The sequence below is a fragment of the Numenius arquata genome, chromosome 4 (genome assembly GCF_964106895.1).
Source record: "Numenius arquata chromosome 4, bNumArq3.hap1.1, whole genome shotgun sequence".
In the NCBI taxonomy this organism is placed as follows: domain Eukaryota; kingdom Metazoa; phylum Chordata; class Aves; order Charadriiformes; family Scolopacidae; genus Numenius; species Numenius arquata.
Window position 1 is genome coordinate 45,580,245 of NC_133579.1, and position 17,719 is coordinate 45,597,963.

Genomic DNA, 17,719 nt, shown 5'->3' on the forward strand with positions numbered 1-17,719 from the left:
CTGAGTGCAAGAGCACTTCTGAGGAAGTAACATCTATAGACAAGGAAAAACGAAGGAACAGCAGTTGAAATACTTAATCCAATAATCTTGCTGGAGTTCTAGGAATGAGATAAAGCAAAACCAAATTTGCAATAATTGTTTTCTTCTCTTAGTTAGCCCAGTACTCCTCTCATTACTATGTTGCTACAGTTATCTTTTCCATATGTACTGATTGTGCAGCTGATGGTTAACAAAGAAGCCAAAATAAAAATGATGGAGTACAAAGAGAGAGAAGTCAGGGTTACAGTAGAATAGTTATGATAACAATACGTATCAAAACAGTCTTGTGACCCAATAATACTTTAAGCATATAATGTAAAATGCCACTATTTATTTTCTTAGACATAACAACATAGTAAGATTAGTTTTCAAGCCTTCTGAATGTGTGAAACCTATCTTCCATCAGAAATACCACTTCTTGATCCTTGCTCGGTAAGATTTTACAGAACAGCGGGTTGATACAACCTTTCATTGCCCCTACTTTCAAAACTGATGCACTGAAAACTCCAGTACAAATTTTTACATCAACATATTTGCCTCAGAGAAATCACTGCCATCCAAGGTTGCTTTTGAAGGCTACATCTGCCAATAAAAGAAAGCTGACCGTTCTTTGTTTCAGGGGATGGAGTCTTTACACCCCTGCTACAGATCTTACTCCTTATGCTTAGAGCCTTCAAAGTAAATAGCAAACACTGCAACTTTAGGGAGCTTAATAGTTATCTTCTCATGATAATAATTCAAATTATTTTGCATTATATTTAATTAGCAGGTATACAAAAGTCAGTTGTGCTATATGCTTGCCCTACTTAACTGCAAAGAAGTACGGAGAGCTGGAGAATTCTTAGTGAAAATACTAGCTCCAGTGAATAATGTTGATGGTCTTCTATGAAAGTTTGATAAACATGTGTGAATTGCAATACCCAGGTGATAATAACATGGTCAAAATCTTATCCAAGGGGTATTTTCCCAAGGGGAGCCAAGCTAAGGTAACTGCTCTGCTCTTTCCTCTTGAAGCATAAAAATGCCAGGGCTTTTTGGAGAAGTGTAAGAATTCACATGGCACAAACTATATTTCCCTAACTGATTCCTGAAAACAGCAGAATTATGACAGTGTCCTGGTTTGCGGTAAAACAGAACTAATTTTCTGTTCAGTAATGTTTCCTTTTTAGCTGGGCCTCTTCTAACTAACTAAACTCTGAAATTAACGGCATATTGTTCAGAAACTGCTCGCTCTCATAGTGATAAGACCTGATAATACCAAGGAATGGTATGCAGAGAGGCCCTTGCTTATACTTATTGCTATAACAACCAAGGTCAGGTAAATTTGTTATTTGCCCCGTTGGAGGGTCAGAAGCGGAAAAGCGTAGAGGGGTCACACCTGTAGGGAGGAGCGGACAGGACAGGTGACCCAAAACTGACCAACTGGGGTATTCCATCCATCTGCATCATGCTCAGTATAAAAGCTGAGGGATCAAAGGGTCAGCTCTCTTCCTTCAATGGCCGACATCTGAGGAGGACCCTGTCTGTTCATCTGCCTTTGATCCCAATCCGAGCAATCCTGACTCCAGATCCGGAATCCAGCTCCTGTCCATCACCGAGTCCAGCCTGGGACTTTCCCCTGTGCCTGCTGGTGACGTGATCATCACCCTGGGAGCTTGATACGGTTTTGTATATACTGTATATATTTTTTTTCTTTTTTTTTTATTATTTATTATTTCATTATTTATTAATATTTTCATTAAAGTAGTTTAGTTTTTTCTAAACTCATAAATCTCTTTTATCTCTTCCTCTCCTCTCTTTTCCTTGGGGGGGGGGGGGGGGGGGAGGGGCCATCTGTCGCTCCGATTGGTTAATCTGGTCAAAACCACAACAGACAGGATGTTCAAAACTATTCAGCCATTGGCAGAACTCTGCGGGAGGCCCCCACCATGAAAACTGTCAATTCAAATAACTAACATGGGCGACTCACAAACAACAAAAACATTGTGGCAAAATGGAAAGAGCTGAGCAACACAAACTACAGGTGTGGCAACCGGCTCTGCCTGTGATATGGTCTGCTGTCACAGCAATAAGATGCACTGAACTGCACCTAGAACACCAAAAAAAAAATAAAAATCAAACTCAGTCTCCAAATGTAAAACAGTACTTTCAAGGGCCTTCAATAAGAGTGTCTGTGGGAGCAGAACTGTGAGCTGGTAGAACAGGACTGTCCTAAACCAGCGGGACTGTCTGTCAGAGGCAAGACTGTGTCACAGAGGACTCCGCCACAAGAAAGTGCTGGAGGAACAGATTTACAAGGAAATGCGAATTAGCTAAATATGTCCAGCATAACAGAGTGAATATTAAGGAAACATAATAAACTATGAATAAAAGCAATAACTACATGCTTTAGAGGCTGGTATGTGAAGATAAGGAATAATGAAATAAAAGTAAAAAATAGACAATTTCAAGAAAATTATCTTGACATTGAGATATTAGTGTGCGGAATAGTTTGTTCAAGAGAGGGACTGAAGTTGCATTGTCTAAAACCCTTGCAATAAACCTAAACAAAAAGATTAGAAAAGATTAGATGGTGAGCACTTTGCCATTGACACAAAAATGCAGGACAGATAAGCTAGTACATCTTCAGCCTTTTGGCTTTTTTAAGGCTGTTATTTATACACAAGCATGCTCTATTTCTCAAAAATTGTGTGAAGTAGATATTAAAGACTATGTGTCCTTGATCTGGTGAAGAAACTCTAGTTATTATTGATTGAAGTTCAGCACATAACCTTGGCGCAGTTATACAGGCCTAAGTATGATAAATGTGAAGAGAGAAAATTAAAATAATCCAAAAAAAGAACCACAATGCCCCAAAGCATTTTCCTTAAGCAAGGTTTACTCACTACTCTATTTATCCATTTCTGTAGTACAGAAGTAATAGTTAGCAACATACAACAAGAATGTGAGTATTAAAGCACCCACCATGCAGTGACTAAATTTCAGATGTTTCATTACCTAGTGAAATTTATACTCTCTTCACCTGTAGAGAATCAAATATGCTTGAAATCCAGCATAAGCCAAGAAAAAAATAGTCAAGCCAAAAATAAGTGATAGGTGAGAGAAAGATTGTCTGCATTTTCCAATCAGAGTCTCTAATGATAGATGACGAGAAGATGCCTTACTTTATCTAGATCACAGCTGTAAATCTCCTCCTTTCTCACAAAACAGAGCTAGAAGAAAGGTGAAACCTTTAACCAGGAAGAAAGTATGGATGATAACCCTTTTGGTGGAATGGATATGTAATTACTGCAAGCAAAGTGGTACAACTACGAAAGATATGACTGAAAAATTCCACAAGTAATAATTTTATCTCCTCTTAAGTAAGTCATTACAGTGGAAGATGAGACTTCACATACCTCTGGGCAGAGGAATAAATTATCATTTCAGCAGGACTTGAGTCATTTAACTACTGTTCTACTCAGTAAAATGGGAACAGCACCACTTTTTTTTTTTTTTTTTTTAAACACTCTTAAAATCAAGTCAACTAAACCCCACTGCTCAAAAAGGGAGAATGCCTAGCCTGCAGCCATGTATGGGGTCTATGATTTGAGACAGCAGTCCCACCACACGAGGGCAGAAGCATGTTTGGGCCCTGCAGCTGGGGTAGCACTGATGTACCTCAGGAATTGTCCTGACAGAAGCACAGGTACCAGGGACTTTGTAGGATCTTCACACAGGCACCAGTTAAGCAGGCGCTCTGGAGTTCTCACCCACGGATTTTGATGTTCAAACCTCACTATAAAATAATAAGGCTCCAGCCTTGAAATGTTTCAAGCAGAGTGCCGATGGTGTAAATACTGGCCACCCGTATTATTGAGCTCTCTGTGTTTACAGACTCCCTAAGAAAACACAAGATACCAGCCCAGTCTCCCTTTCTGAAATAAACACATCTGCTCAAGAAAATATGGTCAATGTCTTGTACAAACAGAATGGCATAATCATGTCACATTCGGGAAAAGAGAGAAACAAAAGAATATGTCGTTATATTTTTTCCTTCTCCAGATATACATGCATACACCTCTCCCTCTCCCAAAATACATGTCCTTCACTTAACAAAAAGGAGGAAACAAAACAAAAAGGGCTACAGGACCCCAACACATCCTGTTTCAACTCACTAAACAAAAAAAAAGAAAAGAAACTTGGTCCTATGTTGACCCCTAAACGAACCAAAAGCTTGAGGCAGAGACTTGCCTATATACAGTTTTTCCTTAAACTGAGCTTTGCAGGACTTCCAACGGGGCTTTCAGTGTCCCATCACTATGATTTTAGTAGAAAATACCTAAAATATGCTACATAAGACAGCATAAACAAAAAGGGCTCGTAAAGGACTGTAATAAGGAAAATCCCCCTTCCCTGGTCTACTCTGGTTTCCCAGGGCACAGCTTTCCCTTCAGTCTTGTTCTAAACCCAGTAGCCTTTCACTGGCCTCCTGCATGGCACCATGTAGACCCAGGTTCCTCAGAAAAGTCCTTCCACTGTCTCCAAGTCACAGCTCTACATCTGCATCCTGTGATCACCTCCTTGCTGTGACCGCGTGCATGTTCCCTCTGACAGCCAGAAATGTCTCCATCTGCAAACAGTCACTGCCTTTCACGGGAGGTATAATCTCGCTGTCTGCTGCACAAATGATGTCTCCCTGATGCTGAGTGTGGCAGCCAAGAAAGGCAAGTGGCAGCCTTTGTCCCTCCTTTAATAGCCCAGCTTTTCAAAGGAACGTATATTAAACAAGCTGAAAGTAAAATGAGCTAAAAAACAACCAAATGCATCTGTCAGTTCTCAAAAAGCTCATCATGCTGGTTCGGAGTCTACCTGACGTAAAGCAGAACAACTATACTGAATTACTGGAACCACACTTCTATAAAAGGGAAGTTATAACTAATTAGATGAAATTAACAATCTCTGATAGCATGTTTTGCAACCCAGAAGTACTTTTAGATAACCTATAGAAAAAGTTGTATGCTGAACTTAAAATTCCTTAGCTACCATAAAACAGACTAAGACCAAGTGATAATGTGTAACTTATTTTCCTTGTTTGATGGAACAATTGTTAGCTGCGTAACACTTTCATCTAGTAGAATATTTACATTTATTATGGTTTCCTGGATCCAGCACTACCTTTAAATAGCCACTTTTCCAACTAGTCTTAACTCTCAGTTCATCCAATCCAGCTTTCTTTCTGAACCCACAGAGACAGTTGTAATACAGTTTCAAAAAAACCCCAGCTTAGATTTGTCCAAGTTTCAAGTTTTAAATATACTAAACCAGCAGCTATATTGCTCATTATCAGACACTTGTTTTCTGTATAAACCATTTCTTACTGTTCCATTTCACAATTCAGAATCTGTATAATGACACTTAAATATCGATATAATTCTTTTAGAGTCTCATCTAGTCTTAACAAGTTAGTAAAAGAAGCCAGAGACACTTCTGATAAACAGTGTACATAGAAAGTCATTGCTGACAGAGGTAATTTATTTGGATTCCTACTTAGTCATATTTCCTTCACGTTTTTCCATGACCCTCTGCAAGCATTTTTCTCTAATCAAATCAAAGTAGCTGATTCTTCATACCTGTACGTTTTGTAAAAGAGACATCTCTTCAAGGGGACCTTAATCACGTGTTCCTGAAGGCCGACAAAAAGGACACTCTGGCTGTGCAGAATCTGAAGGCTCCTGATGGGCTCTCGCTGACTTTTTGGCAGGAGTTCGATTTCCTCAAGCAGGCAGCTGCTTGAAGTCTGGTTCATCGGGGCAAGTACTTTCTTAATAGTGCCATAGTCTGCAAAGGCAAGAGGAAAATGAGTTACTAAAAATCATACTAGCAATTCTACATAATTGGTGTCATTCGGTGAAAAAATCTTCATCCCATGCTGGATGGTTTCAATGAAGCCTCAGAAGCCACATTCAGTGTGGGAGCACTTTGTCTGGAGTTTCCTAAATTTCTTACAGTACAGTGAAAAGAACTTGAAAACAACCATTAAAGTTTTCTATGTGATGTAATACAGTAAAAAGCAATTTTATTACTGCAGAACAGACTTCACAGCAGTAGCCACCAGAAAACAAGCTTTTAAATTCTTGCTAGTACAAATATGCATTCATAGAAATCATAGAATTGCCTAGGTTGGAAGGGACCCTTCAGGTCATCTAGTGCAACCATCAACCTAACCCTGACAAAAAACATCACTAAACTATGTCGCTAAGCACCACGTCTACCCATCTTTTAAAAACCTCTAGGGATGGTGACTCAACTACTCCCCTGCGCAAGGGGGGGGAGTATGCTCGAATGCTCCCCAAGCATTCAATGCTTGATAACCCTTTCAGGGAAGAAATTTTTCCAAATATCCAATCTAAACCTTCCCTGGTGCAACTTGAGGCCATCTCCTCTTGTCCTGTCACTTTTTACTTGGGACAAGAGACCGAACCCCACCTCTCTACCACCTCCTTTCAGGTAGTTGTAGAGAGTGATAAGGTGTCCCCTCAGCCTCCTTTTCTCCAGATCAAACACTTCCAGTTCCCTCAGTCACTCCTCATAAGACCCCTCAGGGTCCACACCCCTCACCAGTTTCATTGCCCTTCTCTGGACGCACTCCAGAATCCCCAAACTGGACACAGAATTGAAGGTGGGGCCTCACCAGTGCCAAGAAGTACAGGGGGGTGATCACTAGTCCTGATGGCCACGCTATTCCTGATACAGGCCGGGATGCTGTTGGCCACCTTGGCCACACTGCTGGGTCATATTCAGCCGGCAGTTGACCAACACCCCCAGGTCCTTTTCTGCCAGGCAGCTCTCCAGCCACTCTGCCCCAAGCCTGTAGCGCTGCATGGGATTGTTTTAACCCAAGTGCAGGACCAGGCACTTGGCCTTGTTGAATCTCATACCATTGGCCTCAGCCCATTGATCCAGCCTGTCACGATCCCTCTGCAACGCCTTTCTACCCTCAAGCATGTTGACTCTCCCACCTAACTTGGTGTCACCCGCAAACTCACTGAGGATGCACTGAATCCCCTTGTCCAGGTCATTGATAAAGATATTAAAGACGTCTGGCCCCAACACCGAGCCCTGGGGAACACCACTAGTGATCGGCCACCAACTGGATTTAACTCCATTCACTACTACTCTCTGGGCCTGGCCCTCCAGCCAGGTTTTTTTTTTTTCTTTTTTTACAGCAAAGAGTACTCCCATTCAAGCCATGGACAACCAGCTTCTCCAGCTACAAGGGTGACTGATTTCATTTTACCGGATTGTACTACATTTTACTATGTTTAAAGCAGTTTAAAAACCAATAAAGTCCATCATTGCCCTAGTCTGTTTTAAAATCTGTGTTAAAAACTATGGGATTTAGATATGTATCACATTTATTTAATAAAGCACATACGCATGAATATCTGCAGGTCTGAATTGAGTCTAGGTGAATATGACAATAAAATAAGGCTGATTCCCTTCTTACTTATCTGGATTTTCACAAAGTCTGAAAAATCCTACCTTTTAGCATTTGCTCTTCAATTCTAATCTTATTGTGATTTCTAAGCAAAGACAGTTAAGCACCACAAATCAGTCAGACGACTGATGAGATTTCTGATTCATTCATGCAAAGTTTTTAAATAATTTAAAAATACCAAAGAACATTTGTTCTGAACAGAAAGGACCACGTTCTCACACTGATAAATATTTTAGGTAGCTGTCTGACCAAAACTGCATTATGCAATTTTCTATGTGCCAGCACAGATAAATGTTAAAGCACAGTAAATATTAAAGATCCAACACTGCAAACACATACTGAAATCGGGTCTTACTCATGTGAAGTCTGAACGACTGTAACATCTCTTGTGAGTTGGTAACAATTTCATGACACATGTGTGGGATTCTCTGTTCTGCAGCGCAGTAGACAGGATTTTTGCCATCGCTAGCACAAGGGCAGAGGCTCACTCGGTGGAGAGCTGGCAGAGCAGGGTCTCAGGACGCGTCTGGTCCTGTCTTGGCAGAGGCAGTTAGTAGGTAGCTTATGTATAACTATATTATTAACAAAACTTTAGTAAGTAGAAATTATGTCCTATTTTATTAGACAGTCAAAACTAATTAACGCTTAGCTCAGTAAATGAAATGCATTCCCCTTTGTCCATAACAAGATTTTGAACGTAGCAGATCATGCCTGCATGTTAAAGTTTTCTGACTGACCTCTCAATTCTAAATATAACCACTTCATATAACTGTTTATACTTTTTGCCTTTCTTGGTATAAACAAGCTTTTCAGGATTTACTGTATGTAAAAGTATTTGTTAGAAAAAAACATTTTATTAATTGACAATTTTAATTTTCATTAAAATTTAACCTTTTTCATATTTAAAAAAATTTCTAATTTGACTATCACTTTTTTCCAAGCAACCTAAAGTGGAGTTATATTCAAAAATTAATTAAACCTTTGCCAAGAGTCATTTTTTTCTTACAATTAAGTGATAACCAGCTCAACTGAAGAATGTAACAAGCAGTGTTTCCATGCTGGTTGTTGGATGCAAAATCTCAACTATAATTACAGCAAGTTTCAAGGCCAAAATATGGACTGAGAAGTGCCCAGAAAAAACAAACAAACAAAAAAACCAAACCAAAACAAAAACCAAAACAACAAACAGTGGCTGCATTAGTTAATTACTGAGTGAAAAAAAAAAAAATATTTTTTGAGCACAGAAACTGGAAACATACTGAGGGAGAAAAGAAGAAACAGTGAGATTATTTTACACACGAAATGCGGTGGTATCACTTTATAGACCAGTTAGTACAACTCTATATCACTTGTCTAACTGGCAGCCAACAGATGCAGTATGATTCATGATACATTGCATTTGACTTTTTCCTGCATGAGACAAAAATCAGGTACGCATTCAGCACATGCTTCTCATACAGACTAATATTTCTTAATGCCACTGCGCTGGGTCTGGCATCTACAGACATCACTTGCTGTCACCTCCCCAAAGATAAAAGAGAAGAAAAAAACACATGACTGGAGGCTTCCTTCCCCCATGCCTCCATACACATTTAATTTAGAAGTGCAGCTTTGAACAAGAGATTATGATCAAAACCAAATATTTTGTGTTTCTTTTCTCCCCAGTAAATCTGTTTACTGTAGAGGGGAGAATTACAATTTTTTAATGTACGGGTCTATGACCTGGAAAATATGGTTACAGCAGCATACTACCCTAGAACGAAATAAAATATTCTCACTTTGAGTACTGCAGCATTAATGCCTTCCCCAGGACAGCTGTCATTGCTCTTGTTTGTCTTTCTTATCTTGGCATACAGTCTCCATTCCTCCCATTTCCTTTTTTTTTTTTTCTTTCAGCATCTCCCAAATCATTCCTTTCCCATTTGTTATCTAAGAGTATCAGTACTCATACAGAAATGTCAAAAGTTACAAATGACTGGGCTTTAAGTGAAGAAGCTGTGCAGAGATGCCACAGATTATCAGGAAGAAACACTACCCTTCACAGCAGCAATTTTGGTCATATGCAAGTTCAGTAAAAAGGAATAAAATGTTATCTGAGATCAAGCTCTGCCTCAGTAAACTCTCCTACTTCTGAACCTTCTATAACCTGTCTTCTCTGCTTTGAATTCATAGAATCATAGACTGGTTCAGGTTGGAAGGGACCTTAAAGATCATTGAGTTCCAACTCCCCTGCCATGGGGGGCCCACTAGACCAGGTTGCTCAAAGCAACCTGCTTACAACTCCGATTTCGCATGGACCACCTAGGAGCCCAAACTAGGGTGAGGATGTGTTTTCATGCTTCAACTTTGAGACAGACATAGACTGAATTGGTGGCTATGCTCATCAGACTATGGCATGTAGCAAGGGTATGTAGCTATCAACCTCCTCAAACTACCCTAGCATGTAATACTGGCTATACCAGGCTTTCTTACAGTGGAAAATCATAGCCATTGCACCAGTACTTTCAAAAGCCAGGTGCTTTGCTCCAGTGTTTCAAATTCTACTACAATGTGTGCAACGTTATGCATCCAGCCTCCAGCAAACATTGCAGATTTCCTAAAGAACTTGTAAAAATCCCACCCTTAAAAGTGTCTGTTCAGCCGTTTTCACACCACAGTTGCAAAGCAAAATAAAGCAAGAAATATGGAAAGAAATTAGCCTTGAATATGGCTCTGGGGTATGGAGGTTTTCAGACCTGGCAAAATCAAGTCAATATTTACTTTGTAATCAAAATAACTGTCCACTTCTGCCAAGAAATAGCTAAGATTAGTAAACACAGACCTTCCTAATGGATGTAACTTTTTTGCCATGGACACAGGGAAAGTTCCAGTTTCATCACAAAGGCTGAGTCCAACAGCTATTTAAGAATTCGAATGAATGGCATCTTTGCATCCTGAACATAAGCAAGACATGCTGGAATAGATCCAGACACCTGACAGCCTTGGTTTAAGGATGACCAAGTATATACAGGAGTAGCAAAAGACAACGACATTGGCCAGAATGATTAAATAATGTGCTTTCTTAACTTGTACCGTGATACTTTTAGAGACACCTGCAAAACCAGCAACTGAACATTAGAAATCTAGTCATTGTGAATGATGATGAAGAGGAAAGAAAAATTATAGCTGAAATATTACTATGTAATGCATAGGAGACTATGAAGAACTGAATGGAAAACCTGAGATGGAGTTGTAGAGAACAAGCTTGGAGGCAACAGAGTCTGTAATGAGCAAAATGATTATGGGACAAAATCAAAAGATTATCTCTGAAACTAAGAAGTGAAGTTTAAGATGTAAATGGTATAAAGTACAGCCAGCAATGGAGAACACTGCAAGACTGTGGTTGAAATCATTATAACATCTATGGTGACACCTGCAAAGGAAAACAGAAAATTAAGAAATGGCAGATGCAAGAAACTAATAAACTTGCAATTTCTTGAGTTTCCTAACAGAAATAAGAACACTCAAAGAAGCTGTAGCAACTTCTTGCTATGGAGAAGAATAAATATTTATATGAGCTATTATGTTTACAAAATGTTTCTTTATTTTTCAAGCACAAACATCTTTAACAAATCGTCCAAAATGAGGCAGTATCGAAGTAAGTTTGCTTCATTTCTTTAAAAGGAGGGAAAAAACTTCTACCCATTCCATTTTGGGAGGGAAACACTTTCAGTCTTAAGTCTTGCCGTATTTGACAGCGAAACTATCCTGGTTTCAGCTGGATAGAGTTAATTTTCCTTCTAGTAGCTGCTGTGATTTGGATTTACTATGAGAATGATGTTGGTAACACATACTGTTTTAGTTATTGCTAGGTAATGCTTATATTAAGTCAAGGACTATATTTTGTATATTCTTTTACCATTTTCCCCCCCCTCTTTCACCGCTGTTAAACAGTCTTTATCTCAGCCCACAAGTTGTTTTGTTTCGTTTGTTTTGTTTTTTCCCTTCCCCTCCTTTTCTCCCTCTTCTCCCTATCCTGTTGGCGAAGGGGGTGGACAGGGGAAGTGAGTGGCTGCATGGTCCTAGTTGCCAGCTGAGGTTAAACCACGACAGAAATAAACCCTAATTTAATCTTCACTTTACTGTAGTTTAGCGTAGTACCTTGGGGAGAGGGTTGGTCTCCAGAAAGCAACTGAACCAGCAACAGAAGACTGAATCCAAGTCAATGTTTTTCAGAGGAGAAGTCTACGATATAATCTTTCAGCAATGTTGCAAAAAAAGTCATTGGCGCCTTCTAAACTATATGAGTTGCCAGCAAAAGACACATGTAATAGCCTCAAATATATCCTCAGGCCAGTTGTATGCCTATGTTTGTAAGTTTACAAGTATTCCTATACTATCTGAGCACAATGAGGTACCTTCATAGATCTGAAAATCTCCTTGCATATACCAAGAAAAACTCAAGGAACAGTAAAATAAACTGCAAATTATAAAATAAGAGTAGTAAATGTAAATAAGGGCCTATTTTGCAATTCCCCCACAAAAAGCAAGATGTTTTAAGTGGATGAAAGAATGTAGTCAATAAGGAGGAAAGAGGCAGTCAATCCAAGAGTCAGAAAATGGAAGCTAAAGCTATATTCAGTACTTTAAGTGACATTTGTAATTGAACTTGAACAAGGTACCACCTATGCAAGAAATACACTATGTATACCATAATATGTGAAAACAGACTCATTGACACCCTTTAGAATCTGTCAACATAATAATCAGGTTGCTTTGTTTTAAAGAAAAGTTTAAAATTAATGGATATTTGGGAGAAGTTAGACTGAACATTAGGAAAGAATTTTTCACAGAAAGAGTGGTCGGGCATTGGAATAGGCTGCCCAGGGAGGTAGTTGAGTCACCATCTCTGGATGTGTTTAAGAGACGTTTAGATGTAGTGTTGGGGGATATGGTATAGGGGAGAACTCTACAGAGTAGGGTAGATGGTTGGACTCAATGATCCCAAGGGTCTCTTCCAACCTAGACGATTCTATGATTCTATGAAGTGTAGTTTTAAAGTCTAGTTGAAATGGATACAAGTTGAAATGGATACAAGTATTTTCAAGTGTAATTTGAAATAGATTTTGGAAAATTATATTCACTAACTATTTTGATTGTGTACATTATACACTATTTTTGCATATTATTTGTTGTATACAAATTATTTTTCCAGTGGGAAAATAGAAGCATTCTGACAGTATCAAGACTGCTTGAAATTAAAGAAAAAAATCCGTTAATGTTAAATTTCTTTTAAATATTATCCATATGTGTATATAAACAGTGTTTACATTCATCATATAACATTTGTATTAATTAAACACCATAGAAACAGAAAAAAATACAGTATTAGGGTTGTTTTCATGGCAGAGCTCTTTCAGAATAATAAATAGAATTACCAAATATAAAATTGATGTACAGAGCACATAATAGTAAAAAATCAAAGAAAGTGCAAGGTGATTGATAAAACATCCTGTCACTGCAAAAAAAAAAAAAAAAAAAAAAAAAAAAATCAATATTTTCTTTCATCCACCACAGGAGCTGAAAGAAAGCTCTACCGCAAAGCAGAAATTATCCCAATGATGGAAAGTATCAGGTTGCATAAGGTCTTAAGTGCGCTCAACACAGAAAAAAGACACAGGAACAGTTAACGCAGCAGCTGGTTGAGCCTACAAAGGGAAAGCCCAAAACTTATAATTTAGCAATCTGTGTAACACCAAAAAAGATGCATATGGTACACAGAATATGAAAGGATTTGAAACCTGCTCTTTTTTGCCCTTGCTAAAACTAGCTTTGAAATTAGTTAAATTATCAGTAGTATATGGATAATTAAAGCCTTTGCTATAATCTGTTTTCCCATATGGGGGTGGGGTACAATTTGGTTTAAAGCAAGGGCATTTTTAGAAGATAATAAAACCTTTCTCTGTAACTTAATTTATCTTTTACCTCCAGGTCTCTAAGATACGCATTTATAACTGATTTACAGGAATAGGGTTTTAATCATACTACAGCCTAAAGGACAAGTGAAAGACTGAGCTTCAACCCTTCTGCATTAAAAATTAAAAATCTATCATGGGCAAATGTAGTACCTCTACAATCATACAGAAAACAAAAAATAATACAGTTTGATTTTAAAATATCTATTCATTATTTGTTTGGAATAAAAAGTGAACCTCAAAACTGAATACATAATTCTGATGCTTTATCAAGGTATAAATTTCAGGTTTTTAAAAATTTTTATTTTTATTTTCAGAGCTGGTTTACATGTTTTGTTTGAAATTAAACCACTGTTTAAACAATCCGGTCAGTGTCCTAGTTAATTTGTTCTTTTTCTCTACTTTTAATATATTTCTTGGTATAATAAAATATATATGATGTGATTTTTCAACAAGTTTCTGTCAAAAATGGAGGTTAAAACCCTGAACGTGTTCTGTTTTGCAGCTTTGATAGAGAATAAAAACTGTGCTAAGCTTATGAAGAATTTCAACAATAAATTACTGTGATTGCCTTGCTATTACAGCTCATTACCATCATGATGATAACAAGACAATGGTGGATATCAACACAAATACAGATAAAAAGCACACTTATTAGATTAAAAAGGTAATTATGTAACTGTATAACAAAAGCTGCTAACAAATATTTTAGCTGGAAATACCAAAAGAATTTCCCCAAGAAATGTTGTAAATTGTTCTGCCCTTTTAATATAGAGACTTATTTTTAAACACTAAATAGGATAAATGGTTGGTTACCCTCTGTGCCATCACCTACTCGCAGGAAATGGAAAAGGGTAAGCTCTCCCTTAGTCAGTTATCCTAGTTTCCCTTACTCCATCATAGAATACTGTTGAAGATAAAAGTATGAAAGCAACCTGGAAAACTCACAAATCATTGCTCATGGACACGTAATTAAATTTCATTAACTGAAGAAACAGTAATCCATGTGAAAAACTTGTTACTATAAAAGCTAGTATTAATGGCACTGAAAATCTGGAACAAAAATAAATACTAATTATTTTCTGTCACCTGCAGAAAATATACACACACCATCAAGAAGTCAGCCTGCCCTAACTGACATTCTTAGATTACCTAGGTGTTTTTTCTAGTTACAAGAATGCAAAACAACTAAAAATCTACATAATCTACCAAGTGAGCTATATTTTAGCTGAATCATTACAGCATCATCAATGCACCTCAAGGAACTGAACTTTATAAGTAGAACAAGACATGTTAGATTTTTTTAAAAAGCTACATTCTGGGGCTTGAGAAACCTGCAGCTTGTTCATGTGAGACCTTAGCCCAAAACAGTGAATATATTTGGTCCTGGAGTTTTTGGCCCCATGTGAAGTAAATATAAAAACAGGTCCTTTCTAGTTCTAGTTCTGGGTCCACTCCAGAAAGAAAAGCGGGGGGGTCAGTTTTATTGTTTGTTTTTTTTCATGATCCCAGATTTTAAACCAAATCATTCTCTCCATGCCAAATTTCAAAGGACTTTGGATGTCAGAGGTTGTTTATGTATTTCTGCTACTGCTAGAGAGTAACAATAATCTAAGAATCCCTGGTCATATAAGAGCATAGAATTTTACAGCTTAAAAGCTCTTAGTAAAGTCCAGGAACAAATATAGTCATGGTTGGCCTGCTGGTATGTTTAGTAGAAAGAGAGGAGTTAACAAAAATGAGCAGGGAAGCAAAGAATCCCAAATTTAAGGAAAAGCAACTTCCATAACTAATCAAAATTTCCTGCTTCCTGTCAAACTACACACAGTTCATAGCAATCTTACAATTAGGCAATCAGTTGTCTGGTGTCTTGACAATTAGAAAGAAAAAATAAGTGTTAAAATGGTACGTATATAATTTTAATATATTTCAATAAAAGGCACATTTAAATTATATACAAATACTTATAACACACAGTGTTTAGTATATAAGTTTGAAAGTACAGAATAGCTAGTTAACCATCACACTTAGAAATAGGAAAGGTTTGGCTCTTTCTTTGAAGAGAGTCTTGGAAGCAGCAGAAGAAAAATGTAGAAAAATCCTACATTAAAATATTCTTCTCTGGGTAAAACCCTTTGTATTTCTGCAATCTGGTTTGGTTTTGTTTTTCAATTCTTGGATGTAACAGGAGCAGTTTTGAAAGACTGTCTAAAAGGAAGCACGCACAATATTTTAGATTTACCTTCTTTATCTTTGGCTCTGATTCCTTATTCCCTCTTTCCTACTACATTTCAAGTAAATATTGATGGGCTTCCTTGCAATACTGCAAATTAATTTGAATTAAAGCTGAAATGAAGGACATTATTGATAATGCCTGTCAACAAAGGAGAGATGATGGTCCATTACACCTCCCCAGGCTTTTATGCAGGAGAGATGATTTAACCTATTTGCCAAGATTAAGAATCTGAAAGGTGCAATTTTAGCCACAATCTATTTGCATACTTTCTGAAATGATTAGCAAGAGAGGCTTCTTAATGCCTTAGTGGCTATTCCAAGAGAAATTCAATTGTATCTCGGCAACTAGAGGAGTTTCTCGTGGCTGTATGTCAAATTTTAATATGTAGTTCTTTCATGAAGGCAATATTTATGGACTCTCCTTTGTATACAGGAATTAGAACCACTGATTCAAAGACTCAATTGAATAAAAAAAAGGCTGATCTGCACACTGGTTATTCCAAAATAAAGAGCTTTCTTCCAACAAAGCCATGTGTTTAGTAGGATAGAAAGAACATGCAAGTTCAAGTTCAAGAAAGAACATGCAACACCCCAAAATTACTGAAGATCAAACACACATCCCCTCCGCCCCCCCAAAAAGAAAATTAAATTTCCATTTTCAAATACAACAATTTTGGAATGTATATGTAGATGGAAATTGGGACAACTACCATCTCAATCCTCTCTTTATTGTTTTCCAGAGAAAGCTTCTTAAACATATTGCATTCTTAGAACACTTCTATCCCCTGTAGACTTAATTCCCATGTGTGATAATGTCTCAAAAGCATCAAGGACATATTCAACTTGTAGTTGAATCAGCAAAGGCTTCTTCCATTAATTGCCATGCAAACAGTTAAATACCTGTTTTAATATAGAGAACATCTACCACTCCTTAAAGTACAACAGACCGTAAATTTTAACGATTAAAGTTCCACTAGTAGTGTTTCCTATGAATCAAAAAGGTATTACATTTTAGAAAATAGTGCAAATTGTGTACCATCCCTCAGTGGCTATTTCATGCCTCATGTCAAATTGGAATTTTAATCCAGCTCCAGTCAGATTAATTTGAAACCTTTCAAATAAATAGAAAATTCAAGCTCTAAAGGGAAACTTAGATTTACTTTAGAATAAAATGCAAAGCAACTAGCAGCTAAACCAAAGCAGCATGCCTTGTTTGAAAGACTGTCTACAAAGTTGAAGCTGCTAACGCCTAAAACGGAAATCTCTTTTTTTTCTGCCTTTCGCTATGCCTTTTCTAGAAGTTTGAGCAAAAACCCACGCTAAACAACAAAACAGATGCTGAATTACATGTTTCAGCCTTCAAATCAATTAGGTCTGTTACCTTCACAAACAAAGAATACCAAACCAAATCACCCCTTTTCTCAACGTGCTGGATTGAAGCTCACATACGTTAATTGCAAATTTTTGCCCTCTCTAGATCTAAACCAGATGTTTCTTCCTGGCTGACAAAAAAAAACAACGTACCTTCAACGTCTCAAAATGTATGTATTTTTCATTAATCATGCTCATTATTTACTACTTCTCTTCCATTTTCAATCTTCTAAGAGATTTTCAGCTTGACAAAGACTGAGATAAGACACAAGGTTATAAAATTTTGTCCAATTTGGAGGAGTTGAAGCTATCCACAAGAGTAACATATAATATATGTTATATATATAATATAAAATATATAAAACATATAACAATACTTTAGAAACTAACATTGGTTTAAGAAATGCTGTTCATGAAGAGAGGATATGGTTACAACTACAGCACAAAATCTTTAAATCAGGTTTTAATGATTTCGAAGCCATAAAGTTGTTTCTCAGGATTTAGCAAACAGGTGACTGACAATGATTTCAAGTTTAGCTCTAATACCTCACATTCTCTATCTTTTTCTTCCTTGTGGAGGTATCAGAAAATCTCAAGTAGGCAATACAGAGCAAAAGCATGATTTGTAACAACATCAAGC

The 17,719-nt window shown here is 37.4% G+C and overlaps 1 protein-coding gene across 1 annotated transcript in view; it reads right to left on the bottom strand.

Moving 5' to 3' along the window:
* The window catches only part of SEMA5A (semaphorin 5A), a 227,816-nt gene that overhangs the window by 95,890 nt on the left and 114,207 nt on the right, over window positions 1-17,719 (bottom strand). The window contains exon 10 of the mRNA XM_074146236.1: window positions 5,652-5,859. Within this exon, the coding sequence (XP_074002337.1) occupies window positions 5,652-5,859 (208 nt within the window). The remainder of the gene's footprint in view (window positions 1-5,651; window positions 5,860-17,719) is intronic.